Below are 12,702 nucleotides of genomic sequence, written 5' to 3'. Positions count from 1 at the left end.
CCTTTCTTTATTCTATAAAAAATCTAATTACAATACTATATGAATTTAGAAAATATTCTATATAATAATTTTTCATTAAAAATATATATATATTTCAATTAAAAAGTTGAGACACTTCCAACATATTTTAAAAAACAAATTAGAAAATTTGTTGATTATGATATTGGAAAAGAGTGAAAATATCAAACATTGTCAATATTTTCATTAAAAAAAGTATTGAATATTAGTGATGCATTTGTTAAAAAAGGTACCCATGTTTCAATGATATTTGATTATCTTCTTTATAACTATCATGTAGAATATTGAATATATTACACAGAGATGTGTAAAAATGAAAAAAAAGTAAAATAAAAAGAATTTGAAATCCATTAAACAATTCATGTTTTTTTTAACTCTTCTTTATTTTCTTTTTCCTTCTTAAATTATTTAATAACTTCTCATTAAATTATCTGTTTTTTCTTCATTTTTTAGTTGGCATCCAAACAGTGCATAGGATAGAATCAGGGACAACTCTCTCTTTATCTACAGTGTTTGACTATCTTTCAGTTTTTTTTTTTTTTGTTTTTTTTAGAATTCCTTTATTGAATGACTAATATCATGTGTATTTTTGTTAAACGTGGAGGATTCACATTTCTTTATTGACATGGTTTGAAATGTCGTGTGTGAGGGTCGACATGATTTTCGGCATCGATAATCGGTTCGGTAAAAAAATTCTGAAATATCCCCGATATTTCTGTATCTGTAAGTGTCCACGCAGCGCTTCAGCCCAATGGGAGCCCAAGCGGGCCAAGCCCTTCACTATAGCCCAGCAGCCAATGCCCCAAGCCCCAAGCCCCAAGCCCCTTCACATTTTTCTTGCAGCCAGACCTGGGTTGAAGGGTGGCTACCACTAGACCAAGTTTACTTAAGTGTTCACACTAAATATGTTAAACTTCATTATTAAAAAATAAAAGAATAAATTAATTCTAATTATTTTATTTTAAATTTGATTTAATTGATTAATAAAAGTATAAAAACCAACATTATAATTTTCATAACAAGTCTTTTTATATGATAATTAAATATAAAAATAAAAATATTAAAAATCATACACATCATTATTTATTTTATATTATTGAATGCATTTAAATTAAATAAATTATAGTTTTAATATTAAATGTATCATTATTTATCTCATTAATCCTATTTTAAAAAATTACTACCACTTCACTTTTTAAATTTTTTATACTTATCTTTCTAATTTTGAATATTTTTATTTTAAAATATTAAAAATATAAATTTATTAAAAAATATTAAAATACAAAAAAAATAATGAAGTTCTGTTATAAATTAAAATTAATTTGATAAGATAAATAATAAATTATATATTAAAACTGATATATCTTTACTTACCAATATTTTTATCCTTAACCATACTTATGTCAATTACACTTACAAAATAACTTTAATATATGTCTTTTTATTTATTTTATCATTTTTTTGGAGTTTTTTTTCAAATATTTCCATGACTTTTGAATAATTTTCGTTTTACCCATATTTTTGTCAAAATATCTACTAATATTTCTCCAATATTTCCGTAAAATCCAAGTACCCATATATCTGTGTTTACCATATTTTAAACCTTTGTTATTGATTGTGTATTTGATGTTTCATTGGACCAAAAAATGTATAAATTAATTATTTTGGATATACTTTATTCATTACATGTTTTAAAAGTGATACTTATTAAATACTTATATTTTGTAGTTCTTATTAATTTTCAATATAAGCATGCAAATCGAGAAGACTTCATGACTTTAGGACCTATACAAGAATTACTAGATGTAGAAAGGAATATAAGGATCAATAAACCAACTTCTTATTAATTTTATTACATAATTAATGTTGTTAACTATTTTATGTTTATATTTTAGATCATAAATTTATTTGTATGCAAACTCAGCACTTTTGTGATGAAATTCAAAGCAATACGGTCTACTCACTGCTCCTTACTCACCACATTTGCAGTATGTTCATCCATTTCTATTTACACATTACTTTGTCCTCGCCAATAATAATAATAAGCTTCTTATTCATATCATTTCTCAAATTGTTCATACCTTATTTTACATTATTTGTAGCATTTTTCACATTGTTCATATCACCTATCGTACCCTCTTTTACATTTTTCAAAAAACACTAGAATTGATTTTTGAATACTATAAATTATTTTTCAAAATTTTAAAAAGTGTTTCCTAAATTTTACCATATACCTATTTTTTTTTTCTTTCAAAAAGGCTTTTTAGGTTAAAAATGTTTTCTAAAATCACTATCATTCGAACTCTAAGTCGATGATTATTTTTGTTAAAAAAAAAAATGTTAATTATTGAAAATAATCCCTATTATTTTAAATCAATAGCTTCGAATAATTATTTTAAGATGGTTGTCAAGTTCATCAGAGGGATTAAAATTTCAATAAATAAAAGTGGAAAAGAAAGAATGGTAGACATCATCTTTTTGGCCTTTGGCTTTTGGCCATACGATCTCAATGCCGGCCTAGGATGCTTTTGCTTCTTTGGCATTGTCCGACTCCACCAAATTGACAATAATAATAATAATAATAATTAAAATTAAAAAAGGAAAGAGAAAAAATCGTCCTTACTTGGTGTTTGTTATAATGCCAGAATCTTGAGTCTGCCATCCACCTAAATTGATTCAAAGAAGATGCATGTTTGCAGAAAACTCAATAATGGACTCTATAAGATTATTTATATTAATATCAACTTGAAAATGAATTTTTTTGTTGATTAAATTCCAAAAATTAGGCCTTTGGTGTTAATGCCAACTTCAACCCAATATTCCGGGTTACAAAATTTAAGAAATACTATTAAAAATCTGGAAAAACATTTTTAGTATTGAAATATTACCTATAATGTTTTTTAGAGAAAACTTCGATCGGTGGTTCTCTTAAAACCTTTTATTTTTTAAAAAAAATAAAAAAAAGAAAAGAAAAAAAAAAACACTTCTACTATAAGCATTTCGATTATGTTTAGTTTTCAAAAACTTTGAAAGAAAATATAAATGACAAGTAGAGAAGAAAGAAAAAGTAGAGAAAAATAAAAAAATAGATTAGAAGTCATCAAATTATTTTTATTTACTACTTCAAACTTATTTTAACTCATTGATATAAAGATTAAATAATTTTAAAATACAAAAGTTTTTAATTAGTTTTAATTATATTTAATTTTCTTTGATATATTTTTCATAGAACAATCAAATATGAAAAAATCATTTTCATTTTTTTTATATATATATTTTTCAAGAACCAAACATAACCTTCCAAAAGAAGCATTGTCAAACATATTTTTAATTTAATTTTCAAATTTGCAATTGGAAAGTAAGAACTCCAAACATAAATAGAAATAAGATTATTAACTGTCTTATTTCTTTTCTTTTCGGTTATATTTGGTTCTAAAAAAATATTAGGGAAAGAAAAAATATATGTCAAGAAAAATAGTTTTCTTATGTTTGATTTCTGGAAAATATAAAAGAAAATTAATTATAATTCAAATTAATTTAAAATTTATATATTTTTAAATTATTTAATCTTACTATAATAGAAAAAAATAAGTAAAATGAGTTTGAAGAAATATATAAAAATAATTTATTAAATTTAAACTTATTTTTTTCATTCCTTATCTTTTTCCTTTTTATTTTCTTTCTTTCTTATTTTCTCTTAAATTTTTTAAGAACCAAATATAGTCTTTAGACATTCCAATTAAAGAAAAGTGACGTAACAATCCAAAAATTTTATTTGTAAATAATAATATCATTATGAAAACATAAAAAACAACAATTTTCATAATCATAATTAAATCTTAATTTTAGTGGTTATTTTTTAAAAATAAAAATGCTAATTATAGAAGGAATGGTAGGATGCTTTTGCTTTTGGCTTTTGGCCTTTGGCCATACCCTCTCAATGCCGGCGCCTAGGATGCGACTCCACCAAATCTACCCACCCACTCCACCAAATTGAGAAAAAAAAAAAAAAAATAAATAAATAAATAAATAAATCGTCCTAATCTTGGGGTCCACCACCCACTAAAATTGATTCAAAGAAAGAAGTACGTTCGCAGAAAATTCAATAATGTACTCCTTAAGATTATTTATATTAAGTATTTGACATAATGTTTATTATGATTTTTAAATCATCCGTTTTGGTGGGTTCAATATCCTTAGACTTGATATAACATAGATTTTAAAAAATGTTTTTATCTTAAAAAAGATTAAATATTTGAAAAAATTTTAAAAATACTATTAAGAATCTAAAAAATCACTTTTAGTATTAAAAATTTATTTCTAATATGTTTTGAAAAATTAAGATTTGCTATGCCTTTTAAGTTGGTTTTAAGGAATAAAATTTCAACAAATAAAATAGAAAAGAAAATTTTGAGACAATCAATCAGTTAACGTCTATCCACCTACTCCACAATTTTGGCATCTAGATTCATCGGGATTTCCCTCAATTTCGAGTTTTGGCTGAAAATGACCCATTAAAAAAAAAAAAAAAAAACAAATGTAACATCTAACCACTTTTTGAAACTTATGTTTAAACTGACCTTTTTGGCGACATGTAAACGTTGTCATTAATTTTTTTTTTTTATCATTTTATTTAAAGTTGCAGTTGACAACTATGACTTCATATTTGAACTAAAGCCGCAGTTAACAACTGCGGTTTCATTTTTGAATTAAAGCTGTAGTTGGCAATTACGGTTTCATTTTTTAACTAAAGCCGCAGTTGCCAACTGAGGTTTTAGTTAATTTTTTTTTTAAAATTTAAAATTTAATTAAAAATTATTAAATTACAATTTATGATTGAAATTTTAAAAATATACTTAAATAATAAATTATTTATATATAAATTTAAAAATTTAGTTACATATAAGTTCCATGTGAGATTATATATGTTTTTTTATTTTGCACTATATTAATGTTTAATGGATATTTTTTGTGACTTTAATTAAACTATTAAAAATTACATTTTGTAGTAGACTTTTTGTAATTAATTTTGTTAACTAATTTTGTAAAAAAATCTATATATGACAAATTTCCATAATGATAAATTTTTCATAATACAAATAAATTAATATTTTAAAAAACAACAAATTAAATATTTTAAATTAATAAATTATACAATTTTATATATTATTTATATGTTATATAAGTTTATTATTTTAAGATTATTAATTTATTAATAAATAAAACATTCATCTATAATATCTTCTATTTATTAATTTATGTTTATTGAACTAATACTAGATTCTTAAGTTTAAATATAAATAATTTATTATTAAAGTATATATTTTTAATTTCAATAATAAATTATAATTTAATAGTTTTTAATTAAATTTGAAAGTAAAAAAAAAAATTATAATTGAAATCTCAGTTACCAACTGCAACTTAAAAGTATACTATTATTTTCGATAAAGATAAATTTATCATAATACAAATAAATTAATATCTTAAAAAACAATAAATTAAATATCTTAAATTAATAAATTATACAATTTTATATATTATTTATATGTTATATAAATTTATTATTTTAAGATTATTAATTTATTAATAAATAAAATATTCATTTATAATATCTTTTATTTATCAATTTATGTTTGTTGAAGTAATATTAGATTTTTAAGTTTAAATATAAATAATTTATTATTTAAGTATATTTTTTAAATTTCAATCATAAATTGTAATTTAATAGTTTTTAATTAAATTTGAAAGTAAAAAAAAAAAAATTATAATTGAAATCTCAATTATCAACTACAACTTAAAAGTATACTATTATTTCAATAAAGATAAATTTATTATAATACAAATAAATTAATATCTTAAAAAACAATAAATTAAATATCTTAAATTAATAAATTATATAATTTTATATATTATTTATATGTTATATAAGTTTATTATTTTAAGATTATTAATTTATTAATAAATAAAATATTCATTTATAATATCTTCTATTTATCAATTTATGTTTATTGAAGTAATACTAGATTTTTAAATTTAAGTATAAATAATTTATTATTTAAATATATTTTTTAAATTTCAATCATAAATTGTAATTTAATAATTTTTAATTAAATTTTAAAATTTTAAAAAAAATTAACTAAAGTCTCACTTGGCAACTGCGAATTTAGTTCAAAAATGAAACCGCAGTTAGTAACTGCAGCTTTAGTTAAAAAATGAAGCCGTAATCACCAATTGAGACTTTAGTTAAAAAATGAAGACTAGGTATTAGGTTTTTTATTTTTTTGTGGTGATTTTACGGTGAAGCTGACTATTGCTCCCAGCACCAAGCAATAAGTGCTGTAAGATAAAACAAGAGGCATTTAAAAGTTGGATAATTGAAGAAGCACCTCGATAAAGAAGAAATAACTTCCAAAAAGGGAACAAATCTAAATCTAGCAAAATCTCCTAATTGAAGAAAAATAACCTGTATAAGGAAAATCTCTTCTGCAATAGTTTTCGGACAAGGCAATCAAATAGTCCGTATCTCCCCAGATATGGAAACGAGGGAATCTTCCCATATTGGGAACCATGCACAATGACTCATTCCCAAAAGGACCACTCTTTCTTCATACGACACCGTGATACGAAACCCACGTCAAGGAGCCAAAGAATTATATGAAAGCTGCATTACACATCCCACAAAAAGGGAAAAACAAATAGAGAAATTATAAATTTCGTTGGAGACCCACTTGTAGGTTTGGTAACAGTAACTGAAAAACCCAAATCAAAGCCAGATTTAGAACAAGCAAAGCGTGAAATTACGTCCGGAAAATGGTCCAGTAGACATCGCAGGCTCCACTAGATTTAGTTCAACTGCGGCTCTACCCACCTTACTCAACAGAGCCTGGCATCAGGTTTTTTTTTTTGCTGCTTTTGCTTTCCCCTTGGCTTTCTTTTACTCACCGGTCACCACTCAATTACTGTGTTTGGCAAAAAAGTCTGCATCTGGTCCACCACCATCAATGATTCCTTCAAGTTCAAGCCCTTGGCAAAAGAGACCAGTCCTTACTCTTTGCTTTGCAGTTTGCTGCTGTGATTCTGCATTCCGCTTACCTTCATTTTTCCTGTATTGAATCTCGCTGAATTCCTTTTGCAATGGCGGACGCACTCCTCTCCGCTTCACTTAAAGTTCTATTCGACAGGTTGGCTTCTCCGGAGCTCGTCAACTTCATCCGGGCACAAAAGCTCAGCCATGAACTCCTCAACAAATTGGAGAGGAAATTGCTGGTTGTCCACAAAGTGCTCAATGATGCGGAGATGAAGCAATTTTCAGACTCACTAGTCAAAGACTGGCTGGTTCAGGTTAAGGATGCTGCGTATCATGCGGAGGACCTGTTGGACGAGATCGCTACTGAAGCCTTGCGGTGCGAGATCGAAGCTTCTGATTCCCAAGCTAGCGGAACTCATAAGGCGTGGAACTGGGAAAAGGTCTCTACTTGGGTTAAGGTTCCATTTGCTAATCAAAGCATAAAGTCCAGGGTCATGGGCTTGATTACTGTACTTGAAAACATTGCACAAGAAAAAGTTGAGCTTGGGCTGAAAGAAGGCGAGGGTGAGGAACTGTCACCAAGACCACCATCCACTTCTCTGGTGGACGAGTCCTCTGTGTACGGCAGGAATGAAATTAAGGAGGAGATGGTGAAATGGTTGCTTTCTGATAAGGAAAATTCAACAGGCAACAACGTAGATGTGATGTCCATAGTGGGCATGGGCGGCAGCGGCAAGACCACACTCGCTCAGCTTCTCTATAACCATGACACGGTCAAGCAACACTTCCACTTGAAAGCATGGGTCTGTGTTTCCACTGAGATTTTTCTCATCAAGGAGGTGACAAATTCAATTCTCAAGGAAATCAGTTCTGAAACTAAACCTGATGACACCCTAAATTTGCTTCAGCTTAAACTCAAAGAGAGAGTAGGTAACAAGAAATTTCTTCTTGTTCTGGACGACGTCTGGGATATGAAGTCTCTTCATTGGGATGGCCTACGAATTCCACTCCTCACTGCAGCAGAGGGAAGCAAGATCGTTGTGACTAGTCGTAGTGAAACTGCTGCAAAAATCATGCGAGCGGTCCCTACTCATCATCTGGGGACATTAAGCCCTCAAGATAGTTGGTCCCTATTTACAAAACTTGCATTTCCAAACGGACACTCCAGCGCTTATCGACAGCTTGAACCCATAGGGAGAAAGATTGTGGACAAGTGCCAAGGATTGCCTTTGGCTGTTAAAGCACTCGGAAGCCTCTTGTACTACAAGGCCGAAAAAAGAGAATGGGAAGATATTTTGAATAGCGAAACGTGGCATTCCCAAACTAATCATGAAATTCTTCCGTCTCTTAGATTGAGTTATCAGTATCTCTCTCCTCCTGTGAAGCGTTGTTTTGCTTACTGTTCAATTTTTCCCAAGGATTATGAATTTGACAAAGAGAAGCTGATTCTATTATGGATGGCAGAAGGGCTTTTACACTCAGGACAAAGTAACAGAAGAATGGAAGAGGTAGGTGATTCATATTTTAATGAACTTTTAGAAAAGTCATTCTTTCTAAAATGTATTAGAGGAGAAAAATCATGCTTTGTAATGCATGATCTAATACATGACTTGGCTCAACATATCTCCCAAGAATTTTGCATTCGATTGGAAGATTGTAAGCTGCAAAAAATATCTGATAAGGCTCGCCATTTTCTCCACTTTAAAAGTGACGATGACAAGGCAGTTGTATTTGAAACTTTTGAGTCTGTTGGTGAAGCCAAACATCTCAGAACAATCTTAGAGGTGAAGAGATTACGACACCATCCTTTTTATTTATTGAGTACAATAGTTTTACAAAATATATTACCAAAATTTAAATCCTTGCGCGTGTTGTCATTATGTGAATACTACATAAAAGATGTGCCTGATTCAATACACAATTTAAAACAGTTGCGTTACTTGGATCTCTCTACAACAATGATTGAAAGATTACCTGAATCAATATGTTGTTTGTGCAATTTACAAACAATGATGCTGAGTAAATGTAGGTGTCTTCTTGAATTGCCTTCAAAAATGAGGAAGTTGATTAATTTGCGCTATCTTGATATTAGTGGGTCTAATTCATTGAAAGAAATGCCAAATGATATAGATCAATTAAAAAGTTTGCAGAAATTGCCTAATTTTACTGTGGCCGGAGAAAGTGGATTCAGATTTGGAGAATTGTGGAAGCTTTCAGATATTAGAGGAAAACTTGAAATTTCAAAAATGGAGAATGTGGTGGGTGTTGAGGATGCATTGCAGGCGCATATGAAGGATAAGAAATACCTTGATGAGTTATCTTTGAATTGGAGTCACTACCGGATTGGGGATTATGTTAGACAAAGTGGGGCAACAGATGATATTCTTAACAGGCTAACACCTCATCCAAATTTAAAAAAGTTGTCCATTGGAGGGTATCCTGGTCTAACATTTCCAGATTGGCTTGGAGATGGATCATTTTCAAATCTCGTGTCCCTTCAGCTTTCAAATTGTGGGAATTGCTCAACATTGCCGCCACTGGGGCAGCTACCTTGTCTTGAACATATAAAGATCTCAGAAATGAGTGGAGTAGTGAGGGTGGGTAGTGAGTTTTATGGGAATTCTTCTTCCTCGTTGCATTCCTCCTTCCCATCCTTGCACACTCTATCATTTGAAGATATGTCCAATTGGGAGAAATGGTTATGTTGTGGAGGCAGACAAGGAGAATTCCCTCGTCTCTAGGAGCTTTCTATAAGTGACTGTCCAAAACTCACTGGGGAATTACCAATGCACCTTCCTTCATTGAAGGAACTTAACCTTCGAAATTGCCCACAGCTGCTTGTGCCTACACTCAACGTTCCTGCTGCCCGTGCATTGCAGTTGAAAAGGCAAACTTGTGGCTTCTTCACAGCTAGTCAAACTTCAGAAATTGAAATTTCAGACGTCTCTCAGTTGAAGCAACTTCCTGTGGTACCCCACAATCTCTACATTAGAAAATGTGATTCTGTGGAGTCTCTACTAGAGGAGGAAATCCTGCAAACCAACATGTACAGATTGAAAATTTGTGACTCTTCTTTTTCCAGGTCCCCGAGCAAAGTTGGTTTACCCACTACATTGAGATCACTATCGATCTCTGACTTTTCCAGAGTGGACCTTCTTCTACCTGAGTTGTTCAGATGCCATCACCCGGTCCTCGAAAATCTATCAATCAATGGCGGTACATGTGATTCTCTCTCGTTGTCCTTCTCAATATTGGACATCTTCCCCAGGTTGACTTATTTCGAAATATATGGTCTTAGGGGGCTTGAGGAGCTCTGCATCTCGATTTCAGAGGGGGGTCCCACATCTCTTAGTAATTTGAAGATCTATGGGTGCCCTAATCTTGTATACATCCAACTGCCCGCTCTCGATTCGATGTGCCATGAGATTTGCAATTGCTCCAATCTCAAATTGCTGGCGCACACCCATTCATCTCTGCAGAAACTGAGTTTAGAGGATTGTCCAGAATTGTTGTTGCACAGAGAGGGTTTGCCTTCCAACCTAAGGGAACTTGAAATATGGACCTGCAACCAACTCACTCCACAGCTGGACTGGGATTTGCAAAGACTGACCTCTCTTACTCATTTCAAAATCTATGGTGGATGTGAAGGCTTGGAATTATTTCCCAAGGAGTGTCTGCTGCCTTCTTCTCTAACTCATCTTTCAATCGGGAATCTTCCAAATCTCAAGTCTCTTGACAGCAGGGGGCTTCAACAACTCACCTCTCTTCTACAATTACACATCGGGAACTGCCCTGAGCTCCAATTCTCGACAGGATCTGTTCTTCAACGCCTTATCTCTCTCAAGGAATTACGAATCTGGTCGTGCCGAAGGCTCCAATCCTTGACAGAAGCGGGTCTTCACCACCTCACGACTCTTGAAACCTTAAGAATCAGCGGCTGCCCTAAGGTCCAGTACTTGACAAAAGAGAGACTGCCAGACTCCCTTTCTTATCTGTTTGTCTACAATTGTCCTTCACTGGAACAACGGTGCCAATTTGAGAAAGGGCAAGAATGGCGTTATATATCTCACATTCCAAAAATATTGATCAATCGTGTGCTATTTTAATGGAAGTGGCACCGCACCAACACATGGGCAGGTAATTGTTGTGTGCTTAAAGTTATTTTCTTTACAAAATTTATGTTCCACCCAAATTTCTAATCTCAAGAATATGTCTGCTTAATTCCTTGCCTCCGTTCAAGAATCATTTAATCTCCTACATTGTTAAGGTTTTGACCTCCTTAAGTCTAAAATTAAGTGTATGTACTTCCTGGTTTTTGTTTTTAAAATCATAAAATAATAGTAACTTTTGTATTTTAACTCTTAAAGATTTACATTGAAAAATTAATAATTTTAAAATTTGTTTAAAAAAATGAAGGTATAAAAAAAAATTTAGGGCAAAAAATTTTGGTAGTGTTTTCTAAAATTTATTTTTAAGAATTGTTTTCAAATTAATAGACAAAAAATAGTTTTTTAAAATTTTTTTATAAACTAGAATGTTTGGCAAGATATTTTAAAAAATAGTTTTTTAAAACAAAAAACAATAATGTTGTTTAGGTTAAAGAATTTGTATTATTTTTAAAAACAATGTATTACTTTTATTTTATAAAATTAATTTATAATAATATGAAATCAAATTCAAGTTAAGTCTAATTAAAAAATAAAAATTAAATACATAATTATATATTAATTAAAAATAAATAATTTTGTTTTTAATTATGAAACAATTTTTTTAAAAACAAATGATAATTTTAATTGACAAATGATGATTTTATGTAGAAGAGAAATAATATAATGCATGTGTTTTTCTATTATTTTAAAAAACAGATGAAAATAATTTTTACTTATTTTCTAAAAGTTATTCTTTATTTTACTTTGTTTTTAAAAACGTGAAATCAAGAAGAATAACCAAACAATGTTATTAATTTTCTAAAACTGTTTTCTTTTTTTTTTTTTTTTAAAAAAATTATTTTTAAAAACTTTGTCCAATAGGCTCTTATTCTTTCAAATTTTAAATTTTTTTAAAATATAAGTTTTAAAGACACAAGGTAAATCTATACTCATTGTATAAGATGCTTTACTTATATATAGAAGCTTCTGATTTTAAAAACAAATGCTTCTTCTTGGTCTGTCTGTGTAGGAAATTTCTGATGACATTTGCAGCATAGACACTGGTAGCCATGGTAGTGGGATTTGTGGATTTAACAACCATTGTATTGCTTGATGAAGATGGGAGGTGGTCTAGATTGTTGCATGTATGGGTATTCTTTCTTGGATACGGATTTTAAAGAAATTTTTTTTTCAATTGCCCTGTTGCTAAGCAGATGAAGGGGGAGCAGAGAAGAATGTGGTACATGGGCTATTGATAAGCAAAATCGAGTTCCAGAGGGAACATAATCCCATGATCTTGTATATATGCAATTGCCCTCTCTCAACTCCAAAAATAGTGATCAATGGTCTGTTATTTTAATGAAAGTGGTACTGCATCAATATACAGTCATGTAATTTTTTCTATGCTTAAACCTATTTTCTTTAGAAAAGTTAAGTTCCAATTCATAAAGTAGTTGGCCAAGTACTCATGTTGCAAAATTTCTAACAATCTCTACAGTTGCATGTCTC

The 12,702-nt window shown here is 29.7% G+C and overlaps 1 protein-coding gene across 1 annotated transcript; it reads left to right on the top strand.

Moving 5' to 3' along the window:
• Nucleotides 1-7,524: 7,524 nt before the first annotated feature.
• Nucleotides 7,525-12,313, top strand: LOC117927752 (putative disease resistance RPP13-like protein 1). Its single transcript, XM_034847413.1, has 3 exons — nucleotides 7,525-7,884; nucleotides 7,954-8,553; nucleotides 12,224-12,313. The coding sequence occupies exons 1-3, from the start codon at nucleotides 7,540-7,542 to the stop codon at nucleotides 12,305-12,307; spliced, it is 1,029 nt and encodes a 342-aa protein (XP_034703304.1). The 5' UTR covers nucleotides 7,525-7,539; the 3' UTR covers nucleotides 12,308-12,313.
• Nucleotides 12,314-12,702: the final 389 nt, after the last annotated feature.

This window comes from Vitis riparia, chromosome 13, assembly GCF_004353265.1.
Source record: "Vitis riparia cultivar Riparia Gloire de Montpellier isolate 1030 chromosome 13, EGFV_Vit.rip_1.0, whole genome shotgun sequence".
NCBI lineage: Eukaryota > Viridiplantae > Streptophyta > Magnoliopsida > Vitales > Vitaceae > Vitis > Vitis riparia.
The sequence above is the reverse complement of the archived record's forward strand: the minus strand, read 5'-3'. Positions and strand labels throughout refer to the sequence as shown.